Here is a 16352-nt window from a genome sequence, read left to right on the forward strand (position 1 = left end):
TGATGTTGAAGGTAGTTCAGAGATTTCTTTAAGAGAAGCGCTGATGTTGAAGGTAGTTCAGAGATTTCTTTAAGAGGAACGCTGATGTTGAAGGTAGTTCAGAGATTTCTTTAAGAGAAGCACTGATGTTGAAGGTAGTTCAGAGATTTCTTTAAGAGAAGCACTGATGTTGAAGGTAGTTCAGAGATTTCTTTAAGAGAAGCACTGATGTGGAAGGTAGTTCAGAGATTTCTTTAAGAGAAGCGCTGATGTTGAAGGTAGTTCAGAGATTTCTTTAAGAGAAGCACTGATGTGGAAAGTTGTTCAGAGATTTCTTTAAGAGAAGCGCTGATGTTGAAGGTAGTTCAGAGATTTCTTTAAGAGAAGCGCTGATGTTGAAGGTAGTTCAGAGATTTCTTTAAGAGAAGCACTGATGTTGAAGGTAGGCCTGGGCTCGAACCCAGTATCTCTGGTGACACTCTTGTGACACACTGCAATGCAGTGTCACTTAGACCACTGCGCCACCCGGGAGGCCTGAGTTTAGACTACTTTTAAGAAAAGTAGATGAATAACTTGGAGTTTAACTAAGCCTTAATTGTGTTTTTTTTAACTGACAACTGATTTTCCGGAAATTAAGCTTTGTCTTGGACTAGAAAGCAATGGAAATTCTGTATGGAAAACTGACCCCGAATTTCCTGTTTGGCACTTTTCACCCTACAGAGCCAAGCCAAGCCAAGCTGTACTGTAGCCTGGTTACACATCCACCATACTTGGATCCACTGGAACAGTGCTGGACAGGACAATGTGAAAAGAAAAGATCCAAATACCCAGTACAGTACAGTTTGGGTTGGCCCATTAGTGTTAGAAGGGTACTGTATCTCTCTTAAAATGATATGCCCAGATGAATGCAGGAGCTGAAGCCCCTGGCCCAGGCCCGTAGGGGCTCAAGAGGAAACAAAAGAAGGAAGGAAGAAGGAAATAGAATCTTGTCCTCTAGCCGGCTCTCTCTCTGTCAAACCGTCTGGTTTCACAGCGCATAAAAAAGGGACTTGAATGGAAGCCTATGGCAGGTGCAGGAAAATCTCCCGCTCAATTTTCAGCATATAGCATTACGTTTAGAATTTCTGCCCTACAGTTAAGATTTAAAAGGGCGGGCTTTGAAATCCATAGTGTTTCCAGGGTCTATAAGCTTCAGTGCTTGTCCCGGTAGCTCAGTTAGTAGAGCATGGCACCTGCAATGCCAGGGTTGTGGGTTCAATTCCCAAAAGGGACCAGATTGCAGAATGTATGGACTCAATACTGTAAGTCGCTCTGGCTAAGAGTGTCTGCTAAATGACTGAAATACAATTAAGCCTGATGATGGGGTCACTCACTTGTGACACATCCCCTGGTGGTAGCCAGCATCCTCTGTTGAGTAGTATCCTGGGGCGCAGGTCTGAACACACCTCCACTCTTGCTGCAGGTGATCTCTGGCACACTGGATACACTCCTCCTTCCCTGGACCTACAGCAACAGTTCCAAACAGAAAAGGACTGGTCCATCTTTAGTCCAATGGGGTGAGTTGTATCATTATTTGGTTAATAAATATGGTCCTCAAGGAAACAAATTGTCTGGTGTGTAAGAAATTCCTGGGCTGATTTCTGGTCCCAGTCCGTTCCTGGTTCAAAATACTTTAAACGTCTGTCCCCTGAACATGCGGTGGTGCGTAGACCAAAAGTAAAACATCAAATGCAATGGTGGTCCGACCGCACTCAAAATGATGATACCTTTCCTAATCCCAATTGCCAAGTTCAACATATAAGAAATTGATACAATTTATTTGGAATTGAAGGCAGATACACACCTTTAGGAAAATGTCTGGCTTGTTTTGGGGACGAACAATCCCTTTAATGTACCCCCTCTTTCTCCCTCTCTCATTACAATCAGTGCCAGGGCCTTGGTTGAGAGGTGAACCACTAATTCAGCTCCTCTACTACAGCAATAAGCGTCTCTCTCTACTGGGTGTTTTGAGGCAAAGTTCACTTGTTCCACAGACATGCACACAAGCACGCACACATGTGCACACACACAATCTAATCCCTCAGCTTTCTCTCCCCACAGCACGTCTGGCTCTGTCTGTCAATACTACTGGCTCAGGGCAACACCAGAGCTTCGCCAGCTAAATGTCAACTGCGTCCGACGGCCTAACCCCAGGACACAGCGCTCATAATTAGGGGCCGATTTAATTAATGTAAATCAATGAGCGAATTGACTTAAATCTGACACCCATGTAGATCACAGACGTGAGATGTCGACGCCGTGCCGAAAGTAATGATCACGATAAGCAGAACTGGCAAGCAACCTTTTAGTTGGCAAATTAAGTTTTAATTCGTTGTGAAATGATGGTATTTTCATGTCTTCGGACCATAGCACAGGTTCCAATCCAAGTGCCAGTGCCGTTTAGCCAACTCCAGACATTTATATTTGTTGGGTGACATGAACATAGAGCTCTTTGACCACGCACACAAGTGTCTCTGCCAGGAGGCTGAAACTTGGCCAAATGACAGGGCCTTCAGAAAGTATAAACCTCTTGACTTATTCCACATTTTGTAGCCTGAAATCAAAATGGATTAAATCGATTTTTTTTCTCACCCATCTACACACAATACCCCATAATATCAAAGTGAAAATATGATTTTAGACATTTTTGCAAATGTATTAAATTAAATACATAAATATCTAATTTACATAAGTTTTCACACCCCTGAGTCAATACTTTGTAGAAGCACCTTTGGAGGCGATCACAGCATTGAGTCGTCTTGGGTATGTCTGTATCAGCTATACACATATGGATTTTGGGATTTTCTCCCATTCTTCCTTTTCTCAAACTCTGTTAAGTTAAATGGGGAGCGACGGTGAAAAGCAATCTTCAAGTCTGGGCTTTGACTGGACCACTCAGTGACTTTCACATTCTGGTTCTGAAGCCTTTCCAGCGTTGCTTTGGCTGTATGCTTGGTGTTTTCCTGTTGAAACGTAACTCTTCGACCCCAGTCTAAGGTCATTTGCTCTCTGAAGCAGGTTCTCATCAAGGATTTGCCTGTATTTGGCTCTTCACCAGTCTCCCAGATGCCGCTGAAAAGCATCCCCATAGTATGATGCTGCCACCACCATGCTTCACGGTAGGGATTGTGTTAGACAGGTGATGAGCTGTGCCTGGTTTTCTCCAGACGTAGCGCTGTGCATTCATTCAAAAGAGTACATTTTTGTCTCATCACACCACAGAATCTTTTGCCTTATGATCTCAGAGTCTTTCACATGCCTTTTTGCAAACTCCAGGTGTGCTGTCTTGTAACTTTTTCTCAGGAGTGGCTTCCGTCTGGCCACTCTCCCATAAAGCCCAGATTGGTGAAGTGCTGAGACTGTTGTCCTTCTGGCAGGTTCTCCCATCTAAGCCAAGGAACTCTGTATGGTTCTAAGTCACCTCCCTGACCAAGGTCCTTCTTGCTCGGTGGCTTAGCTTGGTCAGACGGCCAATGATGGAAACCAGTGTGCTCTTGGAACCTTTCAACCCTCTAGAAATTGTTTTCTACCCTTCCCCAGATATATGCCTCATCCTATCTCAGAGATCTACAGACAGTTGCTTAGACTTCATGGTATAGTTTGTGCTCTGACATGCACTGTCAACTGTGGGACCTTATATAGACAGGTGTGTTTCTTTCTAAATCATGTCCAATCAATTGAATTGGCAACAGGTGGACTCCAATCAAGTGACATCTCAAGGATGATCAAAGGAAATTGGAGGCACCTGAGCTCAATTTGGAGTGTCATAGCAAAGGGGTGTGAATACTTATGTAAATTAGATATTTCTGTATTTAATTTTCAAAAACATGTTTTATTATTATGGGGTCATTATGCGGTATTGTGTGTAGATGGGTGAGAAAATGCAGGTTGTAACACAACAAAATGTGGAATAAGTCAAAGGGTATGAATGCTGTCTGAAGGCACTGTATGTGCTGGAGCATGGGAGATGTTCTCACCAGAACAGGCCAGTATGACAGTGTGACACAGCAAGGTCACTCTGACACTATGACCTCCATATATGGGTCATATAGACCGTTGACATTTGATCCTGACATTCATTAATAGTTCAATGTTAAGAGGACCATTGAGTGAAACAATGCAAACGTTTACTATTGGCATTGAGTGTAATACTCAAAAATGCATTCCAGAAACCTGGCACGGAAACTATAAACTGGTGGCTTAACACACACACACACACACACACACACACACACACACACACACACACACACACACACACACACACACACACACACACACACACACACACACACACACACACACACACACACACACACACACACACACACACACACACACACACACACACACACACACACTTCCCCCCCAGACTCCTGCTAACTTCATCTGTCCTTTTAAAACATTTGACAAAAAGGCTCAGTGCCATTACCCTCGCAAGAGGAGAGTGCCGGAGTATTGCAAACAGGGATGCCAATATTTTTTACTCCTATCTTTATGAGAACAGGAGTTGTGACGGACACTGACCTGTGCAGGTAGAGCAGGAGGTGTGACGGTCACTGACCTGTGCAGGTAGAGCAGGAGGTGTGACAGGGACACTGACCTGTGCAGGTAGAGCAGGAGGTATGACAGGGACACTGACCTGTGCAGGTAGAGCAGGAGGTGTGACAGGGACACTGACCTGTGCAGGTAGAGCAGGAGGTGTGACAGGGACACTGACCTGTGCAGGTAGAGCAGGAGGTATGATAGGGACACTGACCTGTGCAGGTAGAGCAGGGTGTGTGACAGGGACACTGACCTGTGCAGGTAGAGCAGGAGGTGTGACAGGGACACTGACCTGTGCAGGTAGAGCAGGAGGTATGACAGGGACACTGACCTGTGCAGGTAGAGCAGGAGATGTGACTGGGACACTGACCTGTGCAGGTAGAGCAGGTGGTGTGACAGGGACACTGACCTGTGCAGGTAGAGCAGGAGGTGTGACAGGAACACTGACCTGTGCAGGTAGAGCAGGAGGTGTGACAGGAACACTGACCTGTGCAGGTAGAGCAGGACGTGTGACAGGAACACTGACCTGTGCAGGTAGAGCAGGAGGTGTGACAGGAACACTGACCTGTGCAGGTAGAGCAGGAGGTGTGACAGGGACACTGACCTGTGCAGGTAGAGCAGGAGGTGTGACAGGGACACTGACCTGTGCAGGTAGAGCAGGAGGTGTGACATGAACACTGACCTGTGCAGGTAGAGCAGGAGGTGTGACAGGAACACTGACCTGTGCAGGTAGAGCAGGAGGTGTGACAGGAACACTGACCTGTGCAGGTAGAGCAGGAGGTGTGACAGGAACACTGACCTGTGCAGGTAGAGCAGGAGGTGTGACAGGAACACTGACCTGTGCAGGTAGAGCAGGAGGTGTGACAGGAACACTGACCTGTGCAGGTAGAGCAGGAGGTGTGACAGGGACACTGACCTGTGCAGGTAGAGCAGGAGGTGTGACAGGGACACTGACCTGTGCAGGTAGAGCAGGAGGTGTGACAGGGACACTGACCTGTGCAGGTAGAGCAGGAGGTGTGACAGGGACACTGACCTGTGCAGGTAGAACAGGAGGTGTGACAGGGACACTGACCTCTGCAGGTAGAACAGGAGGTGTGACAGGGTCACTGACCTGTGCAGGTAGAGCAGGAGGTGTGACAGGGACACTGACCTGTGCAGGTAGAACAGGAGGTGTGACAGGGACACTGACCTGTGCAGGTAGAGCAGGAGGTGTGACAGGGACACTGACCTGTGCAGGTAGAGCAGGAGGTGTGACAGGAACACTGACCTGTGCAGGTAGAACAGGAGGTGTGACAGGGTCACTGACCTGTGCAGGTAGAGCAGGAGGTGTGACAGGGACACTGACCTGTGCAGGTAGAACAGGAGGTGTGACAGGGACACTGACCTGTGCAGGTAGAGCAGGAGGTGTGACAGGGACACTGACCTGTACAGGTAGAACAGGAGGTGTGACAGGGACTACACTTCATCTCCTCCAGATGAAAGAAGGTTCCGTTGGCACACTCCGGAACACAGGTCATCCCTGCCAGACTGCACACACACACACACACACACACACACAAAAACACACGCACACACAAAAGCATGCTTATGTTCTCTACATTACATTTTTCATCAGTGACATTCCCTAAAGAGATTACATGTAGTTTACCTGTAGCCGTCGTTACAGGCAGTACACCTGTCTGAGTCCCGCAGACACTTCATACAGTTCTCATGACACCTCAGACACTTCCTCTGAACTAGGGAGAGGGAGGGAGGGAGGGAGGGAGGGAGGGAGGGAGGGAGGGAGGGAGGGAGGGAGGGAGGGAGGGAGAGAGAGGGAGGGAGGGGAAGGAGGGGAGGTAGAGGGGGCAGATGGGAAGAGAGCGTGAGAAATAAATATAGTTATCCATTTTTAACTCAGTACAGTACTCAGAGGACTGCTCATTCAACCACCAAAACCAAACACACAAACAACCATGAAACCAACTTTCACAGGCTCTCAGTCTCTCTGTCTCTCTCTCTCTCTCTTTCTGTCTCCCTCTTTCTGTCTCTCTCTCTTTCTGTCTCTCTCTCTCCCTCTGCCTCTCTCTCAGTCTTTCAGTCTCTCAGTCTCTCTGTCTCTGTCTCTCTCTCTGTCGCCCTCTTTCTGTCTCCTTCTTTCTGTCTTTCTCTCTCTCTCCGTCTCTCTCTCTCGCTTTCTCTCAGTCTCCCTCTCTCAATTCAATTCAATTCAAGGGGCTTTATTGGCATGGGAAACACATCTTAACATTGCCAAAGCAAGTGAAGTAGATAAAATACAAAAGTGAAATAAACTATAAAAATGAACAGTAAACATTACACTAACAGAAGTTCCAAAAGAATAAAGGCATTACAAATGTCATATTATGTATATATACAGTGTTGTAACAATGTACAAATGGTTAATGTACAAAAGGAAAAATGAATAAACATAAATATGGGTTGTATTTACAATGGTGTTTGTTCTTCATTGGTTAACCTTTTCTTGTGGCAACAGGTCACAAATCTTGCTCCTGTGATGGCACACTGTGGTATTTCACCCAGTAGATATGGGAGTTTATCAAAATTGGGTTTGTTTTCAAATTCTTTGTGGATTTGTGTAATTTGAGGGAAATATGTCTCTAATATGGTTATACATTTGGCAGGAGGTTAGGAAGTGCATCTCAGTTTCCACCTCATTTTGTGGGCAGTGAGCACATAGCCTGTCTCCTCTTGAGAGTCAGGTCTGCCTATGGTGGCTTTTCTCAATAGCAAGGCAATGCTCACTGAGTATGTACATAGTCAAAGCTTTCCTTAAGCTTGGGTCAGTCACAGTGGTCAGGTATTCTGCCACTGTGTACTCTCTGTTTAGGGCCAAATAGCATTCTAGTTTGCTCAGTTTTTTTGTTAATTCTTTCCAATGTGTCAAGTAATTATCTTTTTGTTTTCTCATCATTTGGTTGGGTCTAATTGTGTTGCTGTCCTGGGGCTCTGTGGGGTGTGTTTATGTTTGTGAACAGAGCCCCAGGACCAGCTTGCTTAGGGGACTCTTCTCCAGGTTCATCTCTTTGTAGGTGATGGCTTTGTTATGGAAGGTTTGGGAATCGCTTCCTTTTAGGTGGTTGTAGAATTTAACGTCTCTTTTCTGTATTTTGATAATTAGCGGGTATTGGCCTAATTCTGCTCTGCATGCGTTATTTGGTGTTGTATGTTGTACACAGAGGAGAGTTTTGCAGAATTCTGCATGCAGAGTCTCAATTTGATGTTTGTCCCATTTTGTGAGTTCTTGGTTGGTGAGCGGACCCCAGACCTCACAACCATAAAGGGCAATGGGTTCTATAACTGATTCAAGTATTTTTAACCAGATCCTAATTGGTATGTCGAATTTTATGTTCCTTTTGATGGCATAGAATGCCCTTCTTGCCTTGTCTCTCAGATCGTTCACAGCTTTGTGGAAGTTACCTGTGGCGCTGATGTTTAGGCCAAGGTAGGTATAGTTTGTTATGTGCTCTAGGGCAACGGTGTCTAGATGGAATTTGTATTTGTGGTCCTGGCAACTAGACCTTTTTTTGGAACACCATTATTTTGGTCTTACTGAGATGTACTGTCAGGGCCCAGGTTTGTCAGAATCTGTGCAGAAGATCTAGGTACTGCTGTAGGCCCTCCTTGGTTGGTGACAGAAGCACCAGATCATCAGCAAACAGTAGACATTTGACTTCAGATTCTAGTAGGGTGAGGCCGGGTGCTGCAGACTTTTCTAATGCCCTCGCCAATTCGTTTATATGTTGAAGAGGGTGGGGCTTAAGCTGCATCCCTGTCTCACCCCACGGCCCTGTGGAAAGAAATGTGTGTGTTTTTACCTATTTTAACCGCACACTTGTTGTTTGTTTACATGGATTTTATAATGTTTTATGTTTTTCCCCCAACACCACTTTCCATCAATTTGAATAGCAGACCCTCATGCCAAATTGAGTCGAAGGCTTTTTTGAAATCAGCAAAGCATGAGAAGACTTTGCTTTTGTTTTGTTTTGTTTGTTTGTCAATTAGGGTGTACCGGGTGAATACGTGGTCTGTCGTATGATAATTTGGTAAAAAGCCAATTTCACATTTGCTCAGTACATTGTTTTCACTGAGGAAATGTACGAGTCTGCTGTTAATGATAATGCAGAGGATTTTCCCAAAGTTTCTGTTGACGCATATCCCACGGTAGTTATTGGGATCAAACTTGTCCCCACTTTTGTGGATTGGGGTGATCAGTCCTTGGTTCCAAATATTGGGGAAGATGCCAGAGTTGAGGATGATGCTAAAGAGTTTAAGTAAAGCCAATTGAATTTGTTGTCTGTATATTTGATCATTTCATTGAGGATATTATCAACACCACAGGACTTTTTGGGTTGGAGGGTTTTTATTTTGTCCTGTAGCTCATTCAAGGTAATTGGAGAATCCAGTGGGTTCTGGTAGTCTTTAATAGTTGATTCTAAGATTTGTATTTGATCATGTATATGTTTTTGCTGTTTATTCTTTGTTATAGAGCCAAAAAGATTGGAGAAGTGGTTAACCCATACATCTCCATTTTGGATAGATCATTATTTGTGTTGTTGTTTGTTTATTGTTTTCCAATTTTCCAAGAAGTGGTTAGAGTCTATGGATTCTTCAATTACATTGAGCTGATTTCTGACGTGCTGTTCCTTCTTTTTCCGTAGTGTATTTCTGTATTGTTTTAGTGATTCACCATAGTGAAGGCGTAGACTCAGGTTTTCCAGGGTCTCTATGTTTTTGGTTGGACAGGTTTCTCAACTACTTTCTTAGATTTTTGCATTCTTCATCAAATCATTTGTCATTGTTGTTCATTTTCTTTGGTTTTCTATTTGAGATTTTTAGACTTGATAGGGAAGCTGAGAGGTCAAATATACTGTTAAGATTTTCTACTGCCAAGTTTACACCTTCACTATTACAGTGGAACGTTTTGTCCAGGAAGTTGTTTTAAAAGGGATTGAATTTGTTGTTGCCTAGTTGTTTTTTGGTAGGTTTCCAAACTGCATTCCTTCCATCTATAGCATGTCTTAATATTACTCAGTTCCTTTGGCTTTGATGCCTCATGATTGAGTATTACTCTGTTCATTTAGACTGTGATTTTGCTGTGGTCTGATAGGGGTGTCAGTGGGCTGACTGTGAATGCTCTGAGAGTCTCTGGGTTGAGGTCAGTGATAACGTAGTCTACAGTACTACTGCCAAGAGATGAGCTATAGGTGTCCCTACCATAGGAGTCCCCTCGAAGCCTACCATTGACTACGTACACACCCAGCGTGCGACATAGCTGCAGGAGTTGTGACCCGTTGTTGTTGCCTAGAGGAGCATATGGGGGAGGGGATGCTGTCACCTCCAGGCAGGTGTTTGTCCCCCTGTGTGCTGAGGGTGTCAGGTTCTTGTCCGGTTCTGGCATTTAGGTCGCCACAGACTAGTCTCTCTCTGTCTCCCTCTCTCTGTCTGTCTCTCTGTCTGTCTGTCTGTCTGTCTGTCTGTCTGTCTGTCTGTCTGTCTGTCTGTCTGTCTGTCTGTCTGTCTGTCTGTCTGTCTGTCTGTCTGTCTGTCTGTCTGTCTGTCTGTCTGTCTGTCTGTCTGTCTGTCTGTCTGTCTGTCTGTCTGTCTGTCTGTCTGTCTGTCTGTCTGTCTCTCTCTCTCTCTCTCTCTATCTGTCTCTCTCTTCTAAAACAGTGTAGTATCTGGGGCCTGGCGAGTTTGGAGGATTTATAGAGGAAATACCATCCAAACATCATCTGTCCAACAGCATAAAAAGACCTCCGTAAATGAGCCTGCAACCCAGTTTCAGCCATTTCACACACACACACACACACACACACACACACACACACACACACACACACACACACACACACACACACACACACACACACACACACACACACACACACACACACACACACACACACACACACACACACACAGTATGGCTGAAAAACAGATGAGAGAGGCTCTGTGAGTGCTCTGTACGTCAGAGGGTATCTCAGGTTGTGACCGATGACGTCAATGCGTGCTCGCCTGTGTGTGTGCGTCCATGCGTGCGTGTCATTCACAAATCAACACATGAATCCACACCACCATACTCAGTTAATCCCTGGCGTCCAGGATAACAGGCAGCGTGGGAGTTGAACATTGACCTGTTGTGTGGTCACGCAAAAACCTCATCACATCAACCCTTTTGAGCCGCAAATCATTCTCTTATTCCCTTCTGTAGAAGATATCTTCACACACTCAATCTAACTGTTACTATGTTGCTAAGCAGATTCTATGTCAATACAACGCTATTACTACAGTTATTACTGTGTAGTTAAATAGGTATGAGGGCAACTTAAAGTAGTACATTGTTTCTTCTTGGAGAGACAACACTAATAGCTTAAATTGTATTTTTTGTATATACAGTGGGGAGAACAAGTATTTCATACACTGCCGATTTTGCAGGTTTTCCTACTTACAAAGCATGTAGAGGTCTGTATTTTTTATCATAGGTACACTTCAACTGTGAGAGACAGAATCTAAAACAAAAATCCAGAAAATCACATTGTATGATTTTTAAGTAATTCATTTGCATATTGCATGACATAAGTATTTGATACATCAGAAAAGCAGAACTTAATATTTGGTACAGAAACCTTTGTTTGCAATTACAGAGATCATACGTATATATATTTTACCGTTATTTAACTAGGCAAGTCATTTAAGAACAAATTCTTATTTACTATGACAGCCTACCCCGGCCAAACCCGGACGACGCTGGGCCAATTGTGCCCCACTCTATGGGAATCCCAATCACGGCCGGATGTGATACAGTTAGTTAGGGCTTAGTTAGTTAGGGTAAACTGATCCTAGATCTGTGGTTAGAAAGTTCTACCTAGATCTCTTTTATTTTCCTAACCATTTCTCTTTACAGTAACATCACTAGCAGCAGAGTTACAGTAAACGTGTCCCAGATCTGTGGTTAGTTTGGGGAAACTGATCCTAGATCTGTGGTTAGGGACAACTTTTTCAAGCAACTCCACTTGACTTACTGTCGTCAGCGAAGTACCCAGCAGGGCAGGTCTCAGAGCAGGTAGCGTTGAGGGGGTTGAAGTAGAGCCCCCTGCGACAGGAGCGACACTCGGTGGGGGTGCGTCCCACACACCTCTCGCAGCCCTTGTGACAGCGTCGACACCTCCTGGCCTCCAAGTTATCGTAGAAGCCCAGCGGACAGTGGCTCACACACGTCCTATCATGGATTGATTGATTGATGAGTTCTAATTACAGTAAATTGAGTTGATAATACAGTAAAACACACATTAGCCGATTTGTAGAGACTGGCTATGCTGTATTTCACAAGTCCTGGGATGGATGAATGGATGGATGAATGGATGCTTGAACGGATGGATTTATTCATTCAAAAGGACCTATTCCCCATATTCTCGATCTGTTCATTATGTGAAATGTAACCTCTCTGCAAGTTGACAATTGTTTATTTTACTGTTTTATCTAATCAATTAAATTGATTAATGAATTTCACATAAACAACAGATCAAGTAAATGGGGAAAAAGACCCTTTGAATGAATTAGTCAGAAAGACTACAACATCATAAAAAGAGGGCAAGTAGATTTCATGTCCCATTCGTTATTCCTATATTACCGTCATTATTCCTCTCCTGTAATCTTCTATTAGAAGTATTATGGTAGCACTGTTTTATGGTACAGAAATGACCTGAGATTTGTTAGGAAATAAAGAGGTATCAAATGGTACTTTCTGGTATTTTATTCAAAGAATTTCACACAATTGGTAACTACCTGGTACCAAATGGTGCCGATGTGTTCTTTGGTTGGAGTATCAAATAAACAAGTAAGTATTCTTAGGTTATTATTGTGTAAAGACCCTTGCTCCCTTCGGTCTCAACGTAGACTTTGATCTAAAGACATTCTAGTGATTATTGTGATTTTGCTATTGTAAATGTTTGTAGGCTTATGTAGCCAAATTGTATCTATGATCGTATGCTATCCATTTATGTTTTTTGTATGCTATTTTAATATATGAGAATTAACCAATGATATCAGGCCACACCCGGCCATGATTACAGACACCTGTATGTCTTTTGACACTATATAAATGAGTCATCCCGCAGTGTTTGTCATTATACCCTGATGTAGACAGCTTGTCTGTCCAAACGTTGGACATACATTTTTTTTGCATCTGAGCTCCTAGAGCGTGAGGCTCTCCTTTTATTTTTTATGCATTATTGTGTAATTACCATTTTACCATGTCATTTCTAAGTAAATACCAGGTAATTTCTAAGTAAATACCAGGTAATTTCTAAGTAAATACCAGGTCAATTCTGTACCGTAAAATAAAGAGCTACCGAAGTAATACAGGTTTTCTGAATAAGAAAAAATAATGGACACAGTCAAAATGCTTCCACTCCTCAACATGCTCCCATTCCTCAACATGCTCCCATTCCTCAACATGCTCCCATTCCTCAACATGCTCCCACTCCTCAACCTCCCATTCCTCAACATGCTCCCATTCCTCAACATGCTCCCACTCCTCAAAATGCTTCCACTCCTCAACATGCTCCCATTCCTCAACATGCTCCCATTCCTCAACATGCTCCCATTCCTCAACATGCTCCCATTCCTCAACATGCTCCCATTCCTCAACATGCTCCCACTCCTCAACATGCTCCCATTCCTCAACATGCTCCCATTCCTCAACATGCTCCCACTCCTCAACATGCTTCCATTCCTCAACATGCTCCCATTCCTCAACATGCTCCCATTCCTCAACATGCTCCCACTCCTCAACATGCTTCCATTCCTCAACATGCTCCCATTCCTCAACATGCTCCCATTCCTCAACATGCTCCCATTCCTCAACATGCTCCCACTCCTCAACATGCTCCCACTCCTCAACATGCTCCCACTCCTCAACATGCTTCCATTCCTCAACATGCTCCCACTCCTCAACATGCTCCCACTCCTCAACATGCTCCCACTCTTCAACATGCTCCCACTCCTCAACATGCTCCCACTCCTCAACATGCTCCCACTCTTCAACATGCTCCCACTCTTCAAAATGCTCCCACTCTTCAAAATGCTCCCACTCCTCAAAATGCTCCCACTCTTCAAAATGCTCCCACTCCTCAAAATGCTCCCACTCTTCAAAATTCTCCCACTCTTCAAAATTCTCCCACTCTTCAAAATTCTCCCACTCTTCAAAATGCTCCCACACTTTAAAATTCTCCCACTCTTCAAAATTCTCCCACTCTTTAAAATTCTCCCACTCTTCAAAATTCTCCCACTCTTCAAAATGCTCCCACTCTTCAAAATTCTCCCACTCTTCAACATGCTCCCACTCTTCAACATGCTGTTGTGCCTTCCTGTCTTGATGTTGAGCAGAAACAGAACATTACACAATTACTGAGTTTGAATCAGATATGGTCACAGTCACAGCACAGATAAAAGAGGAAACCAAGATGGGTCACAAATCTGAAGCATCCGGTGCGGTCTTCCACTCACCACCAAATATGGTGATGAGAGGAAGTCCAGTGGTAGACAGAGGGAGAAGATGGAGTGAGATGGACCCGGCCAACATTCCACAAATTTTCTCATACTCTATACGAAACATTCAGCTGTTCCTATTGTAAAAGGCCCAATCTGTCCCATCTTGGGTTAGTTAAAAGTATCTTTGGTCCCAGTCTGTTTGTTTACCTGCCTGTCTTGAGGCTGCCCAGGCTGTAGTGGATACAGTTCAGACAGTGGTCAGGATCTGGCCCGTCACAGCCCTGGTCCCCACACTCACTGTGGCACGGCCCTGAGAGGGGTTACAGAGAATACACACACACACACACACACACACACACACACACACACACACACACACACACACACACACACACACACACACACACACACACACACACACACACACACACACACACACACACACACACACACACACACACACACACACACACACAATCACACACACACACAATCACACACACACAATCACACACACACAATCGCACACGCACACACACACGCACAAACGCAAGGGTACACACAAAACACACACACACAGAGGTTAGAAGGAGGTTGAGTTGTGTTGTCAGACTACAGTGTTGTAACAGTTCAGAGCGAACAGTTTATGGCAGAGCCTCTCCTACCGCTGTAATCCTCCTCTTCCTCCTCCTGGTGCTTAAGGCCCTCCGGGGGCGGTTCGGGCTCGTTGGGGTCCCGGCTGGGGCTTGGGATCTCAAGCATCCTGGAGCGAGAGTGCTGGGTCCCGTGAGACTGGTACGGGTGCCCCGAGGTGCCATAAAGGACCAGCGTCCACTCTTTCAGTTTACCTAGAACAAGGAGAAGAAATCTCCATAAAAACAGAGCATGAAGAGATCTCTCTGTGTTTGTGTGTTTTCTTACCCAGCACCTCTGGGTTGCGTAGCGATGAGGGAGAGTCTATGATCTCCAGGATCCACTGGCCCTCTGCCCTCTCCCCCCAGCAGTGAACAGTCATGAACTCCCAGTTCCTAAAACCTTCATTAGAGTTATCAAACAACCTGAAGAGAGAGAGGGAGGGAGAGAGAAAGTAACTCACTTCTCAACTTCTAAGGCAATTAAATTCTGTTTCACAGCGCAAACAGACACATCCTAACGCCTTTGTACTTTCTCAGCCCCCCTGAAGAAAAATATTTCATTATTCAAAGACGCTAATTAAAGAGAAATGTAAGCACTGGATGCTTTAAAGCTAGCCGCGACAGGAGATAAAATCACATCAATGGGCTCAAGTAACATCACAGTGGCTTCAGCTCTCTGTAGCATGTGGTGAGGTCTGGTGTGGCTGCTACTGTGTTGGTGTGATTGGGAATAATGTTTGTGCACGCTATCAGGAAGTTTCAGGAAGCTGTTTTGGTTACTCTACAGGGTGGGTAAACTGTGTTTAAAGGGGCAATCTGGGATTGGTACATTCCATTTTGGATGTCAAATTAACGATACAGCCATTTGATTCTTGAATAACATCACTTAGTTGAGAGTGGTTACATTTGTCTAGCTCCATCCCTCAGCTGTTTCCCCCAAAAAGTTTGGTAAACAGATTGCCCCTTTACAGGAGAGGAACAGAGAAAGGGCATCAGAGCCCTGGGGTTGTTCTAGCAGTTAGCACTGTCAAGCACTGACATCACACCTTCCCTGAGATCTAAAGCTAACTCTCGCTCACAGAGTGACAGTCTACTGTTGGCTAGGATGGTTGAAAATGATGAATATACAAAATAAAGGGAGAAAAAAGGACATCCAACCTTTTGAATATCTGTCACCCAGCCTGTATAATTATATTGATGAAACAAATGGGAATCTGAACAGCAGCCAAGCACAGCAGGTTTCTGCATCTATACGTGAGAAAGAGCCCTCACATCGGCACCAGAGACAACTGTCAGAGGAGGGTGTGACATATTCCAACAACTAGCTGCTGAACAGGTGTACTAGAATGGATTTTCAAGGGCTATCTGTCTGTCTGTGTTTGTGCCACATGCTGCGTGGAGGGAGTTCATGTCCAAGGGGCTAACTCTCTTCAGCGGTGTGTGTGTGTGTGTGTGTGTGTGTGTGTGTGTGTGTGTGTGTGTGTGTGTGTGTGTGTGTGTGTGTGTTCTCTTTGAACTACTGTATCTAGCAGTTTGAATAAAGCTACAAAATCTCTCTCTCTCTCTCTCCCCCTCCTTTCTTCCCATATCTCTCTCTCTCTCCCCCTCCTTTCTTCCCATCTCTCTCTCTCTCTCCCCCTT

At 44.7% G+C, this 16352-nt stretch overlaps 1 protein-coding gene across 4 annotated transcripts in view; it reads right to left on the reverse strand.

Moving 5' to 3' along the window:
* The window catches only part of pcsk6 (proprotein convertase subtilisin/kexin type 6), an 86690-nt gene that overhangs the window by 17115 nt on the left and 53223 nt on the right, over positions 1 to 16352 (reverse strand). For 3 of the 4 annotated variants that reach the window (XM_071400888.1, XM_071400886.1, XM_071400887.1), the window contains exons 13-19: positions 14998 to 15134; positions 14742 to 14924; positions 14284 to 14386; positions 11607 to 11803; positions 6212 to 6299; positions 5987 to 6090; positions 1353 to 1482 (exon numbers count right to left, since the gene is read on the reverse strand). In XM_071400888.1, coding sequence (XP_071256989.1) covers positions 1353 to 1482; positions 5987 to 6090; positions 6212 to 6299; positions 11607 to 11803; positions 14284 to 14386; positions 14742 to 14924; positions 14998 to 15134 — 942 coding nt within the window. The remainder of the gene's footprint in view (positions 1 to 1352; positions 1483 to 5986; positions 6091 to 6211; positions 6300 to 11606; positions 11804 to 14283; positions 14387 to 14741; positions 14925 to 14997; positions 15135 to 16352) is intronic. The other variant, XR_011674987.1, reaches the window with a different exon arrangement.

Source organism: Salvelinus alpinus, chromosome 5 (genome assembly GCF_045679555.1).
Source record: "Salvelinus alpinus chromosome 5, SLU_Salpinus.1, whole genome shotgun sequence".
Lineage (NCBI taxonomy): Eukaryota > Metazoa > Chordata > Actinopteri > Salmoniformes > Salmonidae > Salvelinus > Salvelinus alpinus.